Source organism: Portunus trituberculatus, chromosome 38 (genome assembly GCF_017591435.1).
Source record: "Portunus trituberculatus isolate SZX2019 chromosome 38, ASM1759143v1, whole genome shotgun sequence".
NCBI lineage: Eukaryota > Metazoa > Arthropoda > Malacostraca > Decapoda > Portunidae > Portunus > Portunus trituberculatus.
Genome location: NC_059292.1, coordinates 21442486 through 21463659, shown reverse-complemented (window position 1 = coordinate 21463659; position 21174 = coordinate 21442486). Strand labels below are relative to the sequence as shown.

General features: G+C 39.7%; 1 protein-coding gene across 5 annotated transcripts in view; it reads right to left on the bottom strand.

Moving 5' to 3' along the window:
• LOC123514678 (trichohyalin-like) overlaps positions 1-12651 on the bottom strand; it is a 67347-nt gene extending 54696 nt beyond the window's left edge. For 2 of the 5 annotated variants that reach the window (XM_045272720.1, XM_045272721.1), the window contains exon 1: positions 11930-12078. In XM_045272720.1, the coding sequence (XP_045128655.1) occupies positions 11930-12023 (94 nt within the window). In that variant the 5' untranslated portion in view covers positions 12024-12078. Of the gene's footprint in view, positions 1-11929; positions 12079-12337; positions 12358-12468 lie in introns of those variants that run through there. The other 3 variants (XM_045272722.1, XM_045272726.1, XM_045272723.1) reach the window with 3 other exon arrangements.
• Between the last annotated feature and the right edge of the window lie 8523 nt (positions 12652-21174).

Here is a 21174-nt window from a genome sequence, read left to right as displayed (position 1 = left end):
AAAAATAAACTAAACTATCTGGTAATTTAGGGTCTGAAGATTTTGAAGATACAATAGTAATCCCAAAATCTTAAATCCCCCCAAATTAAATAAATAAATCCTGCATCTTACTAAAGTCTGAGTTTAATTTTTTTGGGAGGTGGGTAATTCGTATAAGTCAGATATATACAGGCAACCCCCACTTAACGAAGGGGTTACATTCCTAAAAAACCCTTCATTAAGCGAACCAATTATAACAAGTTTAACCCATGACTTGAGCTTCCATTGAGAGTAAACAAAGCGAGAGTGCATCACAGTACAATGAAAGGTTTAATGAAAGTAAAAATTATGAAGTTAAACATTCAAGCAGTTTAATTTAAGATTAAGTCTTTATAATGTACACTAATGTATGTATGTAAGTAACTTTATAATGTTGTTGATCTTAAATTTATGAAGGGAGGGAGAGTGGAGCGGGAAATACGCTAGGTGGCAACCTGTGGAATGTACACAAAGGGCGCATCATTGTACTGCATACAAAACTTATGTGCCACATTTCCACAAGGCTTTCCATTTTATCCATTGCAGAGTCACGAGTTCAGGTAGTTCTTTTTTAGCTTGCAAGGAAGATATGATCTCACCAGCCTTCTTAATAGAGTCTGCTGACTTGAAAATGGTAGACAGTAGATGGAATCAAGCCATGATGGGAAGCAATGCTATTAGTCTTCTCGCCTCTCTTGTGTCTGTGAATGATATCCAGCTTCACTTCGAGAGTAAGAGACTTCCTGGTCTTCTTAGCAACACTAGGCGACATTGCAGGGCGTTTTGGTGGCAAGTAGAGATACTGCTGACGCTGTTATTGTTTTGAACTAGGGGGAGTGAGTGGTGTGCGTTTTGTCCACAAGAGGCGCTGGTGTATTCAAAAGCCTGTTGACTTGCGTGATACGGCGGGGCTTTCAAACTTGGAAAAAATGATCTGGATAAAATTTCGTTAAAGCGAGTTTGGTGTTTGTTAAACGAGCAGATGGTAGTAAAAGGAAACCTTCGTTGTAGCGAAATTTCATTGTGTGAACCTTTGTTAAGCGGGGATTGCCTGTATACTTTGATGAAAATGCAACTTCTCGTAGCCAGAAACAACCGTCACCACATACTCCAAAGTGACTCCATCAAACCAGCACCACACACTCTTATATAAGCCAATAAGTTTTATATATATATATATATATATATATATATATATATATATATATATATATATATATATATATATATATATACTGCATTCATTATGGAAAATAAATCAGGAAAGTAAGCAAACCAATAACGAAATAAAAATAACGATTCCAATATTGTCATGCATCATAATGTGTTTCTGAACTGTTTACTTATCCATGGAAATACATGTATATCTTATAATATTTATCTCACCAAGAAATACATAAAAAATAATAAAATACAGCATACTGACATAAGAGTAGGTGTGAGGGCTTGGCACTCTCACACCTACACAAACATATCCTTGTAAAAGCTGATATATGATTGGCTAAGTGACCATCTTGAAAACAATGGGCCAATGACAGGCCTCGATATATGACAGATAGCCTCAAACATAAACAAACTGTGCGGCATAAAGGAGCGCGCACGGTCTAGATATAAGATATATCTGGACCGTGGGAGCGAGGCTTCTGAAAAGCGCCATGATCATGCCTGACGGGATCTAACGCAAGAGCCATGATTGTGCCTGACGGGCTATAAGGGTTAAGGCTTTTAATTCATGAGCTGGATACTCTCTCTTCCCCTCGGATCTTCTAGAATCTTCCATATGTCTGTCTGTATGTCTCGTGACCACGTGTGCTGCTACGCTAGGCAATGATCTTAATAACTAAAAAAAACTTCATATTATTATCCATGGCACTACAAAACAACAACCAAACAACTGCAAACAACACTTCTGAGGCATTGAGGCAGCGTAGTGACCCAGCTGAATGCGCAGTGCTGAGCGCAATCTGTTGACCGAGTTTGTTATTGTTCGCACTCCAAAGCAAAGTTCGTCCTAAAAAAAAAAAAAAAAAAAAAAAAGTTCGTACTCAAAAGCGTTCGTATTCCAAGGTACCACTGTACTATGATGCACTCTTGCTTTGTTTACTCTCAATGGAAGTTCAAGTCAGGGGTCAAACTTGTTATAATTGGTTCACTTAACAAAAATTCACGCCATAAACTTTTTTTTTAGGAACGTAACCTGTTCATAAAGGAGGGGTTGCCTGTATCCAGAAATCCCCCAAATATTTAGAAAAAGAAGGTAATACATGTTGAATGAAGACATTACGTATTGTAAAAAGCTCAATTTACCAGAAAGATAAAGGCCATAGCCAGTTTGATACAAGAAGTCTGCAATCACAGTTCCCCAAAAGCACCACACCCTACTCCAAAGGCAGAATCACCAATGCAGCACCTATATGCAGAGTACAGCCTTTATCTTAATGGATCCCCTACCACACTCTTTTGAATCCTCTAACCAAAAAAACAAGACAACAGCAAAGGACAACAACAAAGGGTTGGCTAATTACAGATGAAGCACAGAAATGCAACAAGACAAAAGGTAAATTACCAGAATTCGTTCTCACACTAGCAGAACAGAGGGTAGCACAAACAAAATGGCTGAAGGGGACTCTCACACTGTGTTCTGATAGGTTTAGAGAGAGGTCTGACATCATCATGGGGCTGCGTGGTTCACCATGTGGCCGCCAAGTTTGAATTCAAATCGCCAAGCGTGCACTCGGTGGTCCGTGATCATTCTACCACCAAAAGTGAATTTTGCCAAGCTGAGATTCGCCAAGTGTGGGGGCTTACTGTATTAACTTTCCCAAACACCTCTTTAACATGAAGATGGAATGGTATATATAATGACAAAGTAAGCCACTCTATTTACTAATGTTTTTGGCTGCTAACCTCCAACATTATGCTAGATTAGATTAATGTCCTTGAGGATAGACTACTGATTTCAGGAAATTTAGTAGAGTGGCATGCCTTGCCTTAATATCAATCAATGGAATCTCAATGAGAAATTGACTATTATGGCCAGATCTTTAATAGAGAACTTGGTTAATCTGCAGAATTGGGCCTTGTACCCTATGCATACCATGCACATGCACACATAGACCCAAAAGGGTGTCTTGACCACTACCCTTTTTGCCTTCGTCAAACAAAGTGTCCTTTTAAGCCCACATTTTTTTTAATGAATTATTAAGTTCCTGTTGCGCATAGACTGTTCTGTCTAGTTGATAAATGTTGGATAAAATAAAATCAAAATAAATATTAGGTTGCAAGGATGCCTTCTACTATTTACGGGTTTAGTGACTGTCCCCCCCATCTACATGTGCCCTTCCGCCAACAGCAAAGCTGCACGTAGCGCACCTATACTTCTTTGATTGACAGGCATTAGTTGTCACTGCCAGATGACTCTCACAACTCTGTCCTACAGTTAGCCAACTACAAGCACTACACTTATTTAAGGTCTTCAGGCAGGTGAGTTATTTGGCCTAATACAGCAGTAGTGGTCAGCAGTAGAAGTGTGCGGTCAGCCATGATCTGCTGTGATCAGCTGCCTCCAGGTCTTCCTCGTATACAGAAATATATATCAAAGAAAGAATAGTCTGTTACACTAACATTGTGATTTTAAAGCCTCACCCGTGAAACTTTTATTGAATGTCATAGGCAATGACTGCTCCTTTCTGTGTCTTCCTCCACGCTGTGTGTGAGCAACCACTTAATTTGATAAAACTTGTGTTTTTTATGGCAGACTGATCCTATTTTGCTTTATTCTGTTTGTATATTTTGAAGACTTTACATACACACACACACACACACACACAAATGGGCAAGCCTCTTAATGTGTAGCCCCTGTTCACCTAGCAGTAAATAGGTACGGGATGTAACTCGAGGGGTTGTGGTCTCGCTTTCCCGGTGTGTGTTGTGTGTTGTGGTCTCAGTCCTACCCAAAGATCGGTCTATGAGCTCTGAGCTCGCTCCGTAATGGGGAAGACTGGCTGTGTGACCAGCAGGCGACCGAGGTGAATTACACACACACACACACACACACACACACACACACACACACACACACACACACACACACACACACATTGAGATGGATAGAAAATTACACTTGACCCTCGAAACAACGGACAAATGCGCACGACCCTGACTTTTGCAAAAGTACGTTAAAAACTGATTTACTAGGTTTAGGAGGCATTTTGATAGGTTAAGCACTCATGGGAAGGGTACAAATGCATAAAAAAGCCGTAAGCACTGTACAATGTTCGCTGTTGGTTGAAAACGCACGGACTGAAGATAAAACATGGCGGCCAACAGCTGATGACGCGACTGACCCACCACCTACCGGGAACGGACAATCGCGCGCATTTTAATATTCGTCCGTAGATTAAACCGGTCTCCAGAATTTGTCCGTTGATGGGAGGTCCGTTGTTTCGAGGGTTGAGTGTATTTGAGGGGGAGAGAAATAAGGACGGTAGTCAAAGATATGAAGTCCAAGTGGAGAGCAGTAGAAAGCGGAGTGCCACATGGGTCTGTATTGGCACCAATACTTTTCATCATTTATATTAATGACATGCCATAAGGAGTGAACAGCTACATAAATCTGTTTGCAGATGATACGAAACTGTGCAGAGTTATAAAGCAAAAAGAGGATTGTGAAATACTGCAAGAAGACCTAAATAAGATCTGGGAATGGAGTAAAAAGTGGGAAATGGAATTCAATGTGAACAAAAGCCATGTCATGGAAATGGGAAAGAGTGAAAGACGACCCGTATAAGACCCTATAAGATGGGAGATGGAGTAGAACTGGAGAAAGTAAAAAAGGAAAAGGATTTAGGAGTGACGATGGAAGAAAACAATCAACCGGTAAGCCATATTGATAGAATTTTTAGAGAAACATATAATTTGTTGAGGAATATTGGAGTAGCATTTCACTACATGGACAAAGAAATGATGAAGAAGTACTATAATAAGACCCAGATTGGAATATGCAGGAGTAGTGTGGACCCCTCATAAAAAAAGAAACACATAAGGAAGTTGGAGAGACTACAAAAAATGGCTACAAGAATGGTTCCAGAATTTGAAGGGATGACATATGAGGAGAGACTAAAGGCTATGGATCTACCAACCCTGGAACAAAGAAGGGAGAGAGGAGATCTGATACAAGTTTATAAATTGATCAACGGAATGGACCAAGTGGACAACGAGAAACTGATCTTGAGGGAAGAATATGACATTCGAAGCAGAAGATCACATAGTAAAAAGCTGAGAAAAAGAAGATGTCTGAGAGATATTAAAAAATATAGTTTCCCGCAAAGATGTATTGAGACGTGGAACAGTTTAAATGAAGAAGTAGTGTCTGCAATGAGTGTGCATACTTTTAAAGTAAGATTGGATAAGTGTAGATATGGAGACGGGGCCACACGAGCATAAAGCCAGGCCCTGTAAAACTACAACTAGGTAAATACCACTAGGTTAATACACACACACACACACACAGTAAAAAAGGAAAAGCAAAGGACTTAGAAGTGATGATGGAAGAAAACAATCAACCGGTAAGCCATATTGATAGAATTTTCAGAGACATAATTTGTTAAGGAATATTGGATTAGCATTTCACTACATGGACAAAGAAATGATGAAGAAATTGATAAGTACTATAATAAGACCCAGATTGGAATATGTAGGAGTAGTGTGGACCCCCCATAAAAGGAAATCCATAAGGAAGTTGGAGAGACTACAAAAAATGGCTACAAGAATGGTTCCAGAATTTGAAGGGATGACATATGAGGAGAGACTAAAGGCTATGGATCTACCAACCCTGGAACAGAGAAGGGAGAGAGGGGATCTGATACAAGTTTATAAAGTGATCAATGGAATGGACCAAGTGGATAATGAGAAACTGAACCTGAGAGAAGAATATGACATCCGAAGCACAAGATCGCATAATAAAAAGCTGATAAAGGGAAGATGTTTGAGAGATGTTAAAAAAACATAGTTTCCCACAAAGATGTGTTGAGACGTGGAACAGTTTGAGTGAAGAAGTGGTGTCAGCAACGAGTGTGGATAGTTTTAAAGTAAAATTGGATAAGTGTAGATATGGAGACGGGGCCACACGAGCATAAAGCACAGGCCCTATAAAACTACAACTAGGTAAATACACACACAAAAAGAGGTGACATCATAGGTGAAGGAGGTGAGAGAGGCATGGGAGCAATTGCCCTCCTGAGTTCTCAGAAACAAGTGAGATTCAGGCAAAACTTTCTTCAAATTCGGGCAGATCATGTAGGCCTATTTTTACCCGAATAATCAAAATAACCTCCATTAGAAATTCCTGTTAAAATTAGTCAAGATGAGCCCAAAAGTTTGAGAATGCACTGAAAACCTACAAAACACATCCACAAATAATAGAAAAAAATTGCAAAAAGACTGAAATAAATTGTGGTACTATTGCATCAATGGCACATAAGCCTCAATATCTCTAAGCAATACTGGCCTTATTGTCTCCCTTGTAACTGGTGGTTTTGGGTCCAAACGTAATTAAAATAGAAAGCACTGCCAGTCTTCAACTGAAGATAATATAACGTTGGCTGAAAATATGCAGAATGAGAGAGAGAGAGAGAGAGAGAGAGAGAGAGAGAGAGAGAGAGAGAGAGAGAGAGAGAGAGAGAGAGAGAGAGAGAGAGAGAGAGAGAGAGAGAGAGAAATCATCCCTAGTAAAGCAAACTTTGTCAAAACGAAGGCAACCTTGCAGGTTAGATAAGTCTGAGCCATACATTGAATTAAAATCAATGAGTGAGACAAGGTAGGCCTGTTGGTGGGAAGCTGTAAAGGCAGTTGAGCCACAACTTGTGAGAATAAGACTAGCCTTGTATTTCCAATAGGAGAGGTCACAATGGACGGGAAACTTTGGGATAGATGCCAGCCACACCGTGCACTGATTCTAAGATCATCCAGCAAGTGATTTTTCTGGCCATAGCACTGATGAGTCATGCCCCTTGGGACTCCCGTCTTTGTGCTTTCATCTCCAGAGGCATACCTTTTTTTGACTGCGCTGACCTGACTCCTCAACTCTCCCTCACTCACTCACTGTCCTCCACTGTGAACTGGTGAATGTCCTGTAATTGGTACCTTGCTTCTTAATATTTTGTTCAATGAATGATAGAACTTCAGAGAAATGAGCTGGAATCAGTCTGAAATACTGTCCAAATTTCCCTCATCCATTTCTAGCTCTTAAATTCCAGTAGTTTCATATTTGCTTGATATTCAAGGCTGAATATAACATTACTAACTCCTCTTCCTCTTCCTCCACCACCACCACCTCCTCCTCCTCCTCCACATTACTAACTCCTCTTCCTCTTCCTCCACCACCACCACCACCACCTCCTCCTCCACATCAAGAACTGTCAAGTCAACCAGCCTCCACCACAGCGAATGTCTCGTCTAGCATCGCACCCAGTGTGAACATACCCATAGCAACCAAAGTCAGACCGACTCGTGCGTCATGTGCCTCGTCTCCAGTGTGAAACGGCCTTAATGTTGCTTTATCTAAAATGTACAGCTGCAATAAAATACAAAATAAAAAAAATATTGATTTATTTACATTAGGTAAATATATGGGTAAAATTCAGGCAAAAAGTATTTTGCCCCCCTTGAAAGAACTGGACCTCCTACATCTAAGGGTGATGTTACACCAAGGAGAGAGAAAAAACTAGCTGTAAGAAGAAACAATGTTCACACAGTGTTATTTTCTTTGATAATACATTGCCTGAAAATATATAAGTGTTTCGTTGCTTTTTGTAATTGCAGATGAACTGCATGTCTTCCAAACATCAGTATTAAATGTGAATAATCTCATATCAAGTATAAAGTTGAGATAATTAGACTTGGTGGATTTGGTCCTTGACTATAGGCTCAATCACCACCAGATTAGACTGTAAATGAAAACCAGTCATCAACATAATCTGATTGTATTGTTAAAAACCATATAATGCTTTTTAATTAATAAATAAATGCCTAATTTTTTTTTTGCTCATATGCTTCATGCACTTGCATGGAATTGAACTGCCCTTTTAATACTCTGAGCCCCTGCCTTTCTACAACCCTGTGCATGTCCCTGATGCACACCACTTATATGCTTAGGTAGCATTCTTACTGTACTATACGTCTTTGAAGGTTTTAATCTGCAGAAGTTTAATTTTCACCCAGGACAGTGCTCTGAAATTTTAACAGACTCACAAAGTCTAAGTTCAGGTACTGTTAGTTTCTGTCAGAGTGAGCCTTGTAATAGCTTTGCATGATGTAGGTATGCACCTAAAAAAGTTCTGTAGTCACTGCTAAAAGCCATTTCTGTAAATTTTTATTTTCTATATGCTACAGTAAACCCCCAATTATCCAAAATGAAAGGGGGGAAGCCTCTTTCGGATAAGCCAATTTTTTTTAGATAATCCAGATTTATGATTTTTTACCTAAAAAATACTAATTTTTTTAGATAAAAAAAAAAAAAAAAAAAAAAAAAATCATAAAAACTGTTATTATGAAACCCCCCTTGGGCAATGGACGTTCCCGATTGACCCGCCTTCAGCTTGTCCAATATCTCCAGCTTCTGCTGCATGGTAAGGATGACTTTCTTTCTTTTCCCAGTTTCTTTGGGCACCTTAGGCATGGTGATGATGAAAAAAGCAAAGTGGAAACACTGGTTGCAGAATGCGGCTGGCGAGTGTAAACACAGTGATGTGACTGCCAACTGTCGATCGTAAACAGTGAAAGAAAACAAACGCACGATACGCTAAACAAAGCACGATTAAAACGTATTTATTTTAAATGTTATTAGAATTAGCTAAAGTAGTTGAAGAGTAAGAGAAAAGAAAATTAAATCAGATTAGAATATAGTAGCTCACCTTCTGAAAAGTTTTTTCCTGGTAATGAAAACAGTCTTTAGTTTAAGGCTAACAAATGAAAGGACAGAAGCAAAACAAAAATGTGTGCCAAAACTATCAACAGTGGTGTTCCACAGGGTTCTGTCCTATCACCCACTCTCTTTCTATTATTCATCAATGATCTCCTAAATCTGACTCAATGCCCTATCCACTCCTATGCTGATGATACCACCTTGCATTATTCAACAGCGTTCAACAGACGCCCAACCCAACAACAATTAAATGACTCAAGGCGAGATGCTATAGGACGCCTAACTTCTGATCTTTCACTTGTTTCTGATTGGGGCAGAGAAAACCTGGTTTTGTTCAATGCCTCAAAAACTCAATTTCTACAACTATCTACTCGACATAACCTTCCAGACAACTATCCTCTCTTCTTCAATAACACTCAACTTCCCTCTCCTCTACATTAAACACACTCGGTCTATCCTTCACTAAAAATCTAAACTGGAAATTTCACATCTCTACTCTTGCTAAATCAGCTTCCAAGAAGTTAGGTGTCCTGTGGCGTCTTCGTCCATTTTCTCTCCCTCCCAGCTGCTTGCTCTGTACAGGGCCTTATCCGCCCGTGTATGGAGTATGGCTCTCATGTCTGGGGGATCCACACACAGCTTTACTAAACAAGGTGGAATCTAAAGCTTTTCGTCTTATCAACTCTTCTCCTCTAACTGACTGTCTTGATTCTTTAAGTCACCGCCGCAATGTTGCATCTTTATCTGTCTTCTACCGCTGTTTTCATGCTGTCTGCTCTTCTGAACTTGCTAACTGCATGCCTTCCCCTCCTGCGGCCTCGCTGCACAAGACTCTCTACTTCTTCTCATCCCTATTCTGTCCATCTTCCTAATGCAAGAGTTAACCAGTATCTTCACTCCTTCATTCCCTACACTGGTAAACTCTGGAACTCTCTACCTGTGTCTGTATTTCCACCTGCCTATGACTTAAACTCTTTCAAAAGAGGAGTGTCAAGACACCTCTTACGTTAACTGGACCCTCCTTTTAGATTTTTTTGTTTTTTCTCTTTCTCCTACTTTCCTCTTAACAGGGCCTGGCAACCAGCGGGATTTTTTTTTTCCAACACTTTGTTTTCCCTTGGCCAGTGCCCTTGTAATGTAAAAAAAAAAAAAAAAAGTACTGATACACCTTAAATCACATGAAGAACCGAAGACAAATTACCGACCATGCCCGAATATGGAAAACTGAATTACAGAAGTCAAACCGAAGCGACAGAATTACACGAACATGAATTGAATGAAAAAAAAGTTAACTAGGGATGCCAATCAGTCATAATGCATATTCGCCAAATTGCAAACGCGAAATATGGAAAAACAAAAAGTTCATGGGATAGTTTTAATAATGTGTTATTTCGCTACAACGAAGGTTTCATTTTACCACCATCTGCTCGTTTAACGAAGTTTTAACCAGGTAATTTTTCCAACTTTAAAAGCCCCGCCGTATCATGCAAGCCGACAGGCTTTTGAATACACCAGCGCCTCTCGTGGACAACATGTGCACCACTCACTCCCCCTGTTTAAAACAATAACAGCGTCAGCAGCAGCTCGTCTTCCCTTGCTCAACTTACCACCAAAACGCCCTGCAATGTCGGCTAGCACTGCTAAGAAGACCAGGAAGTCTCTTACTCTCGAAATGAAGCTGGATATTATTCACAGACACGAGAGAGGCGAGAAAACTAATAGCACTGCTCGTCACCATCTACTGTCTCTACTATTTTTAAGTCAGCAGACTCTATTAAGAAGGCTGGTGAGACCGTATCTTCCTTCCATGCTAAAAGAACCACCTGAACTCGTGACTCTACAATGGATAAAATGGAAAGCCTTGTGGAAATGTGGTACATAAGTTTTGTATGTGATACAATGATGTGCCCTTTGTTTACATTCCACAAGTTGCCGGTTAGTGTCTTTCCCGTTTCACTCTCCCTCCCTTCATAAATTTAACATCATCAACATCATAAAGTTATGTACATACATACATTAGTGTACATTATAATGACTTAGTCTTAAATTAAACTGCCTAAATGTTTAACTTCATAATTTTTACTTTCATTAAACCTTTCACTGTACTATGATGCACACTTGCTTTGGTTACTCTTAATGGAAGTTCAAGTTGGGTTAAACTTCTTGTAATCGGTTCGCTTAACAAAGTTTCGCTTAACGAAGGTTTTTTTTAGGAACGTAACCCCTTCGTTAAGTGGGGATTGCCTGTACTTACATTATTTGTACACCGTTAAGTATATATCTTGCTTGGACAAGCATTTAGCTTTTTTCAATTATAGTTAGATATTCTTTTCTTGTCCATTCATCTGTAGCCACACATGGCTCAGTAGCGATAAACTTGTAATGGATAATTGTTACAGTGGTTGCAACCTCAGGCTGGTGGATTTTTATTACAGCTATAACCCACGCAATAACACCACCCATCCCCCAACACTGCATTTTTCCACCTCTTACCCCTCTGGTATGTGTTAATACATATGAGTACTATTCCAGTAGCCTTTAGCAGTCTTTTATGGATTTGTAGCTGATCACAGGGGTAGGGGGTTTGGGGGGTGGCAGAGCCCCTCCTCTAGGATATATTAGGTTGAGTTGTATTACCTTATGTTAGATTAGGTTTGGTTAAGGGTTAGGGTTAATTAGTTCAAATTAGCAGTCTGTTATAGATTTATGACTTGACTGTGGGTGTAGGGTGGAGATACTGACTAGCTAAGGTTAGGTTTGATTAAGGATTAGGTTTAATTAGTTTGAAATAAATTTTAACAGTATTTTATCGATTTTTTCCAATTTAGCCAAACTTGGCCTCTTAGACTTTTTTGGGAGCAACAAAATTTGGTCTGTTTTGGCTTTCTGCACCCAATAACCCATATTTCCCAACAGATCCCCAAGCTAGTTGGTGTTAGGGAAGGGGCTGGTAGCAAAAGGGAAAAAGGCCTTATTCTGCAATTTTACCTTTTACCAAGAACTTGTAAGGAACAGGACTTGTACCATTACTTGACCGTTCACACACTCTCAGAACACAGCACTCGGCCTCCACACAGAACATACATGACTAAAATGTTGGCAAAACAATCCTCGCACCAATATAAGCCTCACCACTGCCGCACAGGGGAAAAGAAACCGGTACCCCCAACACACACCAGATGAATACGGCTGAGGAGATGAAATGACACATTGTGACATCAAAGCTGCTTTGAACCCAACACAGGGGAAGACTATCATGTGAATTCATGTCCCTCCACCACCACTACCATACCAATTAAGGTTTAGAAAAGAATAACAATGACCAATGGTCCTCCACTGACACCACCAGCACTCCTTCACATCAAATAATTCTTGAGTAACACTGAATTTACCTACTTTATAAATAGCTAAAGAATGACCAAGGCCCCTCCATCACCACCACCACCGGCAGAAGGGATGTGAAGTACCTTTACTCCTGCACTGCCTTGCCCTGTAGGGAATAAATTATCACTGCCTTGTTGCCTCACCTAACAGAGGAAGGCTCGTGGTAAAGCCATCCTGACGCCCCGGGCTGGGTGTGCGTGTCTACTGTCTAGTGACTGCCTATCTGCTGCCTTTGCTGACGAAATGCTGAGGTGGTTTCGCTTCGGCCGTCTCCGACGCACCACAACAGACAACACTCTTCCTCCTCTTGTGGCGGCTTGTCAGTGCTTCCACGAGTTGATGAAATCTTACCCTAGATTTTTGTCGATTTTACCCTACATTCGAGTGTTTTACCCTAAATTGTCGAAGTTGCCCATTAATTGTTGATTAATACACTCTTATCATATATAAGTTTAAATATTGTCCCCCAACCCTAAGCACACACACAAGACTGCACACTACAGCCACTACTGCGGCTGCTCTGTGTGGACTCGTCCTCGCAAGTGACTGACTCTGTGTGTGAACTGTGATCTAACCGTCCGAAGGTCCAGAACGTGTACCTACGCGTAGTAGACGGGTGAGTGGAGACTGGGGAGAAAGGGGATGGGGTGGGAGGGTGAAGGGATGATACAAGTCACGCGGATGATTGTGTACATGAATCGAACATGAAAGAGAACCAGCCTGCCACCAGATTGGCACCACTCCAAGCACACCTATCCATAGGACGGCAGATTACCCTAAAATTACCCTAAACACTACCCTAAGAAGGGTCCAATTACCCTAGTTTAGGGTATTTTACCAAAAAATGGAAGCACTGCGGCTTGTGCTCCGATAATAACACAAGAAAAGAGAGAAGCTGCAAGAGGCAGCCTGGCCTACACTCGGCAGTCTCTTTATGATTAAAGCTACCTAATTCCATTTATCATCCCCATCCATGAACTTATCTGATCTTTAAAACTCCCTAATGACTCAGCCCTGACTACATGACCACTGAGTCCGTTCATCTCATCAACCACTGTTTGAAAACCAGTTTCTTCCCATTTCTCTCCTAAACCTGAACTTTTCAAGTTTAAACCCATTATTCCTGGTTCTGCTGTTCCCACTACTAATCACAAGAACTTCGTTCATGTCCCCTTTATTAAAACCCTTATACCACTTAATTTAAATACTTTTATCAGGTTTCCTCCTAACCTACGTAAGTACGTCTCTGTAATGCAGATTGAGTTTCCTCAGTCTCACTTCATAGGGAATATCCCTCATCCCTTGTATCTTTTTAGATATCCTCCTCTGCACTGACTCCAATAGAGCTATATATATTTTTTTTATAATGTGGGACCATAGTCAAGATGTGGCCTGAGCAGCACCAAGTAAGGTAGGTATAGGAGAGATAGCGTCACTCTCATAGAACGTGAAGAACCAAAATCTGAAATGAGCTTTTTCATTACGAGCTCTTGGATGTTTTTAATGTTATAAACTATTACAATAAAATGAAATAAGATGTCGATTTTTTTATATATCGTATGAAGCAACTGTTATTGAATAAAAAATATAAATAGAAGTATTCACGATAACTCATCCTGGACGGTGATTGACTGGCGTCACGATAAGCTCCGCCCCTTCATCAAGCCTTATAAGCCCCGCCCCTTTGTTCAAGCACCACATAAGGAACCATGCAGAAATTAACGGATGGACGTACCAACACTACAGACTCTACAAACAACTCCAACACAGACTACAAAATCAACTAACAACTGAAAGCAACACGAACTGGCACAAACTTATCAAAGAAACAGTGGACAGCTACAAAGACCCACAACAGTTATGGAAGAGAATAAAAAACATAACAGGAGTAGAATCACAACAAACTTCATACATCACAGACGGACAGAACAACAAGATATACAGACCAGAGAAACAAGAAGAAATACACAGAAACATTTGGAGGAGAGTATTCGAAGAGGAAGAAACAGATGCAGATTCGGAGGAAGAAGGGGAGGAGAGAAACACACAACGAAACGTACTCCTACAACTTAACAACAACAGGCACAGGATCACTCCTAAACAGCTCACCGACCTAACAAGATTGAACAACACTCAACTAGACCGAGAAATAACCACAGACGAAATAAAACACATTATCAAGCTCACCAAGAACACAGCACCCGCACACAGTAACATTAACAAACTTATACTCAGTAAACTACCAGACATAGCACTGCACCCACTAAAGGACATATACAACGGTTCACTGTCAGCAGGGTACTTCCCGGACACATGGAAAAACTCAACAATAAAACTAATACTTAAAGCAGGAAAGGACCATCACAACCCACTCAACTACCGACCAATATCCTTACTTGAAGTACCCGGCAAAATCATGGAAGAATAATTAACAATAGACTCAAACTTCACCTGGAACTAAACAACGAACACTATCACAACCAATTTGGATTTCGCAGCAACAGAGGAACAAACCAAGCACTCGCAATAGCCACAGAAACAATAGCACAAAACAAGAGCGACACAGGACAATGCCAAATTATACTAAGAGACATCAGCAAAGCCTTCGATAAAGTCTGGCACCTACGTCTGAAAAGCAAAATTCTACACCTCAACTTACCACCACCCGTCGAAACATTCCTGTGTGACTTCCTTGACGACCACACCGCGAAGATCAAAATCAACGACTACACCGGACCACCGTTCGAAATAGAAACAGGAGTCCCACAGGGAAGCGTCCTTTCACCAACATTATTCACAATCTACACAAAAGACATAACACCACCAAGACAGGGAATAAATATAATATACGCGGACGACATCACACAAATCACAGGCTACCTAGGAAAATCGAAGAACATGATGGACATCATAACTGAAAGGGAGATTAACATCATCAACAAATACGAAGATACATGGAAAATAAAAACAAATGTCACAAAATTCACACCGCTACACCTATCAGCCAAGAAGACAATACCATTACACATCAGACAAGAAAACATAGAATTCAAGACAGAAGGAATCAGCCTGGGTTTAAAAATCACCAACAACGGTTACACCAGTCACGTCAAAGAAAGAATTACAAAAGCAAACTACGCCCTAAGCAAAATATACAAACTGAAGGATCTACCAGAAAAGATAAAAATACATCTAGTAAAACACTAATCCTCCCGCTACTACAATACCCACCAGTACCCCTTCACGTCCTAGGTGACACCCAACTACAAAAACTAGAAACAGTCCAGAACAAGGCACTACCTTTTGCAACTAACTAGAGATATCCATACACCATGAACACAGAAGAGATACACAATCACACCCAAACAAAACCTCTTAACACTTACCTCCACTAACAAGCAACAAAGATTTGGAAAATACTGAAAAACAGGCAACACCCAACATATCTACACCTGCAAAATAACAGAAATAACATCAGAAAATACCGCAAAGATTTTCCAAGTAGCCTGGAAAAAATACAACAAGAAATACTACCAAGATATACATAGTACAAGAATACATCTCGATCTACGCTCCTACACCAAGTCTACTCGACACACAAGTTCCATTCCCCCTCTGTCTGCTCCGTGCCCTGAGTTGCAGGGGCGAGCGGGGTGGTCAGTGCAGTGTGTGGAGCGGGTGGCTCCCTGCAGGCCACCACGCACCCGGGAAGGGATGGTGTACACCGGCAATGACTGCAGTCAACCGGCAGCGGAGAGCAGAGGTGTGGCAAAGGCGCCCTGAGTCACCAGCACTTCCTACATAGAAACTCAGTGAGGGGTTGAAGGAGGCAGAAGTCTTGCTGACGGAAGCCCAGCTAGCCAATAGGAATCAAGGAACTACATACAAAGGAATACTCACCAAAACTTACCTCCATATCAGTGAAAAACACGTACCTCGAAGATCCTCTCCTCCTCTCATAATATGAAGAAGAATCAACTAGAAGAAAACGCATGAAGAACCTGAAAAGAAGAGAGCAAAATTTAGATGTTAAATAACATGTAAATATTGTAAATATGTATACGAATGGAAACAAGCGTGTGAGGTTGTGCGTGAGATCTGAGAGTGTGTATGAGGAACTAGAAGAGAACAAAATTAATATGTTTTAGCAACATGCAATTTTGGCAAAATTGTATAAGAGTGAAGCAAACGCGTGTGAGTGTGATCTGTTGATGTGTGAGGAGTTGTGTATATACTGAGATATTAAAAAAAAAAAAAAAAAAAAAAAACGCGGCAGTCTGGTCAGGTAAGGCCTCTCATGACGTATCTAAATGTTAGCTGGGTTCTGCCGTGGAAAAAAAAGAGAGAGAGAGAAAAAAAAAAAAAAACAGGAAAAGGCAACTTTATAGGTTGAGTAACCCAAACCTATTTTAGACACAAATGTCAGGCTTTCCAACACACAACAATAGCAAGGTGGACTGCCCACCATCTATCACCTCCTACTGTACTTCTATATTTCTATTCTTATTCTTCTACTGTCCACATTCTTCTTATCTCATCCCCCTTTACCTCAATGCTATGCTATGCTCAAGCACCACGTTTTATCGCTTGTGTGTGGTGGTGTTTTTCACATTTTTGGCATGGTGTCGTGTGCTGTGGCTACTTGTTTAATAAAATGAAAAAACTAAAAGGAATATATAAGCTTCCATTCATTTCCAAGGACCAGAAAACTAAGAAAAAAATGGATAGAAGCGTGCAAAAGAAAAGACCTAAATAAATACAATGACATAAAGAAACACCACATGATCTGCTCAATACATAAGTGTTGCGTGTTTCCAGTTTCATACAACCTATGAAAACAAAACTATCATTAACACCACAGTCCTACCCAACACTAAACCTGCCAGGACTGCAAGGCACCATTAACTGGATACTTCATATCTCATCTCTTGCTAAAACAGCTTCTATGAAGTTAGGTGTTCTGAGACGTCTCCGCAAGTTTTCCAACTGCTTACTCTGTATAAGGGCCTTATGCGCCCGTGTACTTGAGTACTCTTTGTATGTTTGGGGGAGATCAGCCACACAGTTTTACTAGATAAGGTGGAATCTAAAGCTTTTCGTCTCATCAACTCCCCTCCTTTGACTAACTGTCTTCAGCCTCATTCTCACCGCCGAAATGTTGCATCTCTTTCTATCTTTTATCGCTATTTTCATGCTAACTGTTCTTCTGATCTTGCTAACTGCATGCCTCCCCTCCTCCTGCGGCCACGCTGCACAAGGCTTTCTTCTTCCTGTCATCCCTTTTCTGTCCAACTTTCTAACGCAAGAGTTAACCAGTACGCTCAATCATTCATCCCTTTCACTGGTAAACTCTGGAACTCCCTCCCTGCATCTGTATTTCCGACTTCCTACGACTTGTCTTCTTTTATGAGGGAGGTATCGAGGCATTTGCTCCAGAATTTTGGCTGACGCTTTTGCACTTTTTGGAGAGCCATCACTCAAGTGGGCCTTTTTCTTTAATCCTTATTTTTTTTTTTGCCGTTGGCTGGCCCTCTTCCCTACGGAGAAAAAAAAAAAAAAAAAAAAAAAAAAAAAAAAATATATATATATATATATATATATATATATATATATATATATATATATATATATATATATATATATATATATATATAGTCAGGCCACCTAGCCTTGCCCACACACGCACGTTCATACCAAGGATTCTATATTCCTTGGTTCACACCCACACCTACATGCACGCATGCATGCATGCCGGCGCACACACACACACACACACACACACACACACACACACACACACCCGCGTAGTATAGTGGTTAGCACGCTCGACTCACAATCGAGAGGGCGGGGTTCGAGTCCCGGTAAGCGGCGAGGCAAATGGGCAAGCCTCTTAATGTGTGGCCTCTGTTCACCTAGCAGTAAATAGGTACGGGATGTAACTCGAGGGGTTGTGGCCTCGCTTTCCCGGTGTGTGGAGTGTGTTGTGGTCTCAGTCCTACCCGAAGATCGGTCTATGAGCTTTGAGCTCGCCCCGTAATGGGGAAGACTGGCTGGGTGACCAGCAAACGACCGAGGAGGAGGTGAATTACACACACACACACACACACACACACACACACACACACACTTATACTGCATTCCAAATAGATGTCCACATATGGGACTTGTACTATAATTTCTAAGGTTGGAATATACAGTAACTTTACTGCTGTATTTGCGATAGTAAGGGAAGGTGAGGTAAGATGGACCCATGGGGTAAATCCAAGCATAATTGCGTTTCAAAATTTTACTCTTTTAAATGTAAGATGTCCTTCACGTCGTCCAGCAATGACGTCATCACTACCAGTAGGCACGCTAAGTCTCCCTTGCGATTCACAGGGAAATATTTGTCATTTTATGCAGTGATGATGTTATATGCACAAAGTAAGACACTGAAATAGTTATCACAATGATTTAGTACTTATGTTATACATGCCCATGAGTGTATACATGATATATAAATGCCATAAATTGGTATAGTAAACATAGATACTTTGGTAAACATTTCGACATTTTAATATTTACTAATGGGATAAGATGGACCCCATGAGAGGGGAAGGTTGGGTTTGTTGTGCTAATTGCGAAAGCCGGGCTCATGAGCAATGTGCAGGAATAAACGATGATGGTGGTGATGCTGAGGAAGAGGTTTTTGTGATTTATGTCATTAAGTTGTGCAGGGAGAGCTGATAATTAGAGAGTTTTTTTTTTTCGTTAGATTTGTACCAATAAATCTGGCTGGTGAGCAATGTGAAGGGTTATGACAATAACGAAGAAGAGTTTTTTTTTTTTTATCTGTGCTTTATGCCAATAAGGATTTGTTTCTTCATGTTTAGTTTGCGGGGTGAGATGGGCCCCTGGGAGTCCGTCTTACCCCATCATTTTATTTTTAGCCCAAGAAAAATTATTATTTTGTAAATTCTTGTGCTTCATTGTTTTCTTTCAGAAACCGTGACCCGGGTGTGGACTTCGAAGATAACATCCCAAAGCACCACAACAAACCCACAAACCATAAAAAATCATATAAATGTGGTTTCTAAACTCAATACTTTGTTAAGTGGTCCGTCTTACCCCACCTTCCCATACTACTTGAATATAGAAGAGAATAAAAAAATTACATAATAAGTAGTGCCAAGGTTTGAGCTATACATAAATAGCCGTGTCATGAAAAATGTCAACTGCTTATATCATCATACCTGGGAATACTAATGAACCCCAACCTACAATACATCCAATGTTGGAATAGATAAACTTTCATGTTTCAGTTGGGATACATTACAGCAAGTCAGCAACATACAGAAAAACTCAATAACACAATCGCTTAATGGAATAAAAATGTAATACCAAGAAAGCTATCATTACAAATGAGAGCCGTTTATGTGAAAATGGCACTGTCTGGTGGTGTTCATATATATATATATATATATATATATATATATATATATATATATATATATATATATATATATATATATATATATATATATATATATATATATATATATATATATATATATATATATATATATATATATATATATATATATATATATATATATATATATATATGAATGGCGCGGGGACTCTACGGCGCGGACTCATCGTCGCAGATTTCAGTTACTCCGTAGAGTCCGTACTCCGCTCAGACCGCACTGACTCAGCTGCCACTTCCTCCAATCCTTATACCCTTGGGAGGATGGGAGGATCATGGGCATTCCGCGACGCAGAGAGTCCCCGCGACACGGAGTCCTCTCTCTCTCTCTCTCTCTCTCTCTCTCTCTCTCTCTCTCTCTCTCTCTCTCTCTCTCTCTCTCTCTATATATATATATATATATATATATATATATATATATATATATATATATATATATATATATATATATATATATATATATATATATATATATATATATATATATATATATATATATATATATATATATATATATATATATATATATATATATATATATATATATATATATATATATATATATATATATATATATATATATATATATATATATATATATATATATATATATATATATATATATATATATATATATATATATATATATATATATATATATATATATATATATATATATATATATATATATATATATATATATATATATATATATATATATATATATATATATATATATATATATATATATATATATATATATATATATATATATATATGGATGTATGATAGTTCGCCAGTATGCGGTGTGTAGCCGTATCCAGCCATAAAAGAGATTAGGAAGGGCAGGAAGGTCAAAGGAAACATTTAATGACCCAGGCCAGTTGACCCAGGGCAGCCCGGGCAGATATATATAGCCCAGGTCAGGTAAACATTCTGTGGTGTTGTTGTCGTTCTTGGATGTTGTTCATACCACACGTGGAGTTCACGTGAGCTTGTACTTGATTGGTGAACGGTACATTCTGAGGGGCGTGTTGTGTGGGTCAAGACACGCCCCCATAAGTTCCTGAAGGGAAATTGTAGAGGATTGGGGCAGAGAGAGAGGAGAGAGGAAGCAGAGAGGACAACCGCGGCTCTAAGCGGGCCACCCTCGGCTGCATAGCTGAGGGCGGCGTTTTGTACTTCATATATAACCAGTAAGTGGAGCTATAAGTTGCAATGCAGTCTTTTGAGGTAAATTAGAATGGAGGAGGAATCATGATAGGAGGTTTAGGTATTATGTGGTATTAGTTTATTATGGTTTATGTGTTTGTACTTTGGTTCATAATGACGTCGTTATATACTTGCGTTTTCATCTATGAGTAAGGGAATTTGTATACGG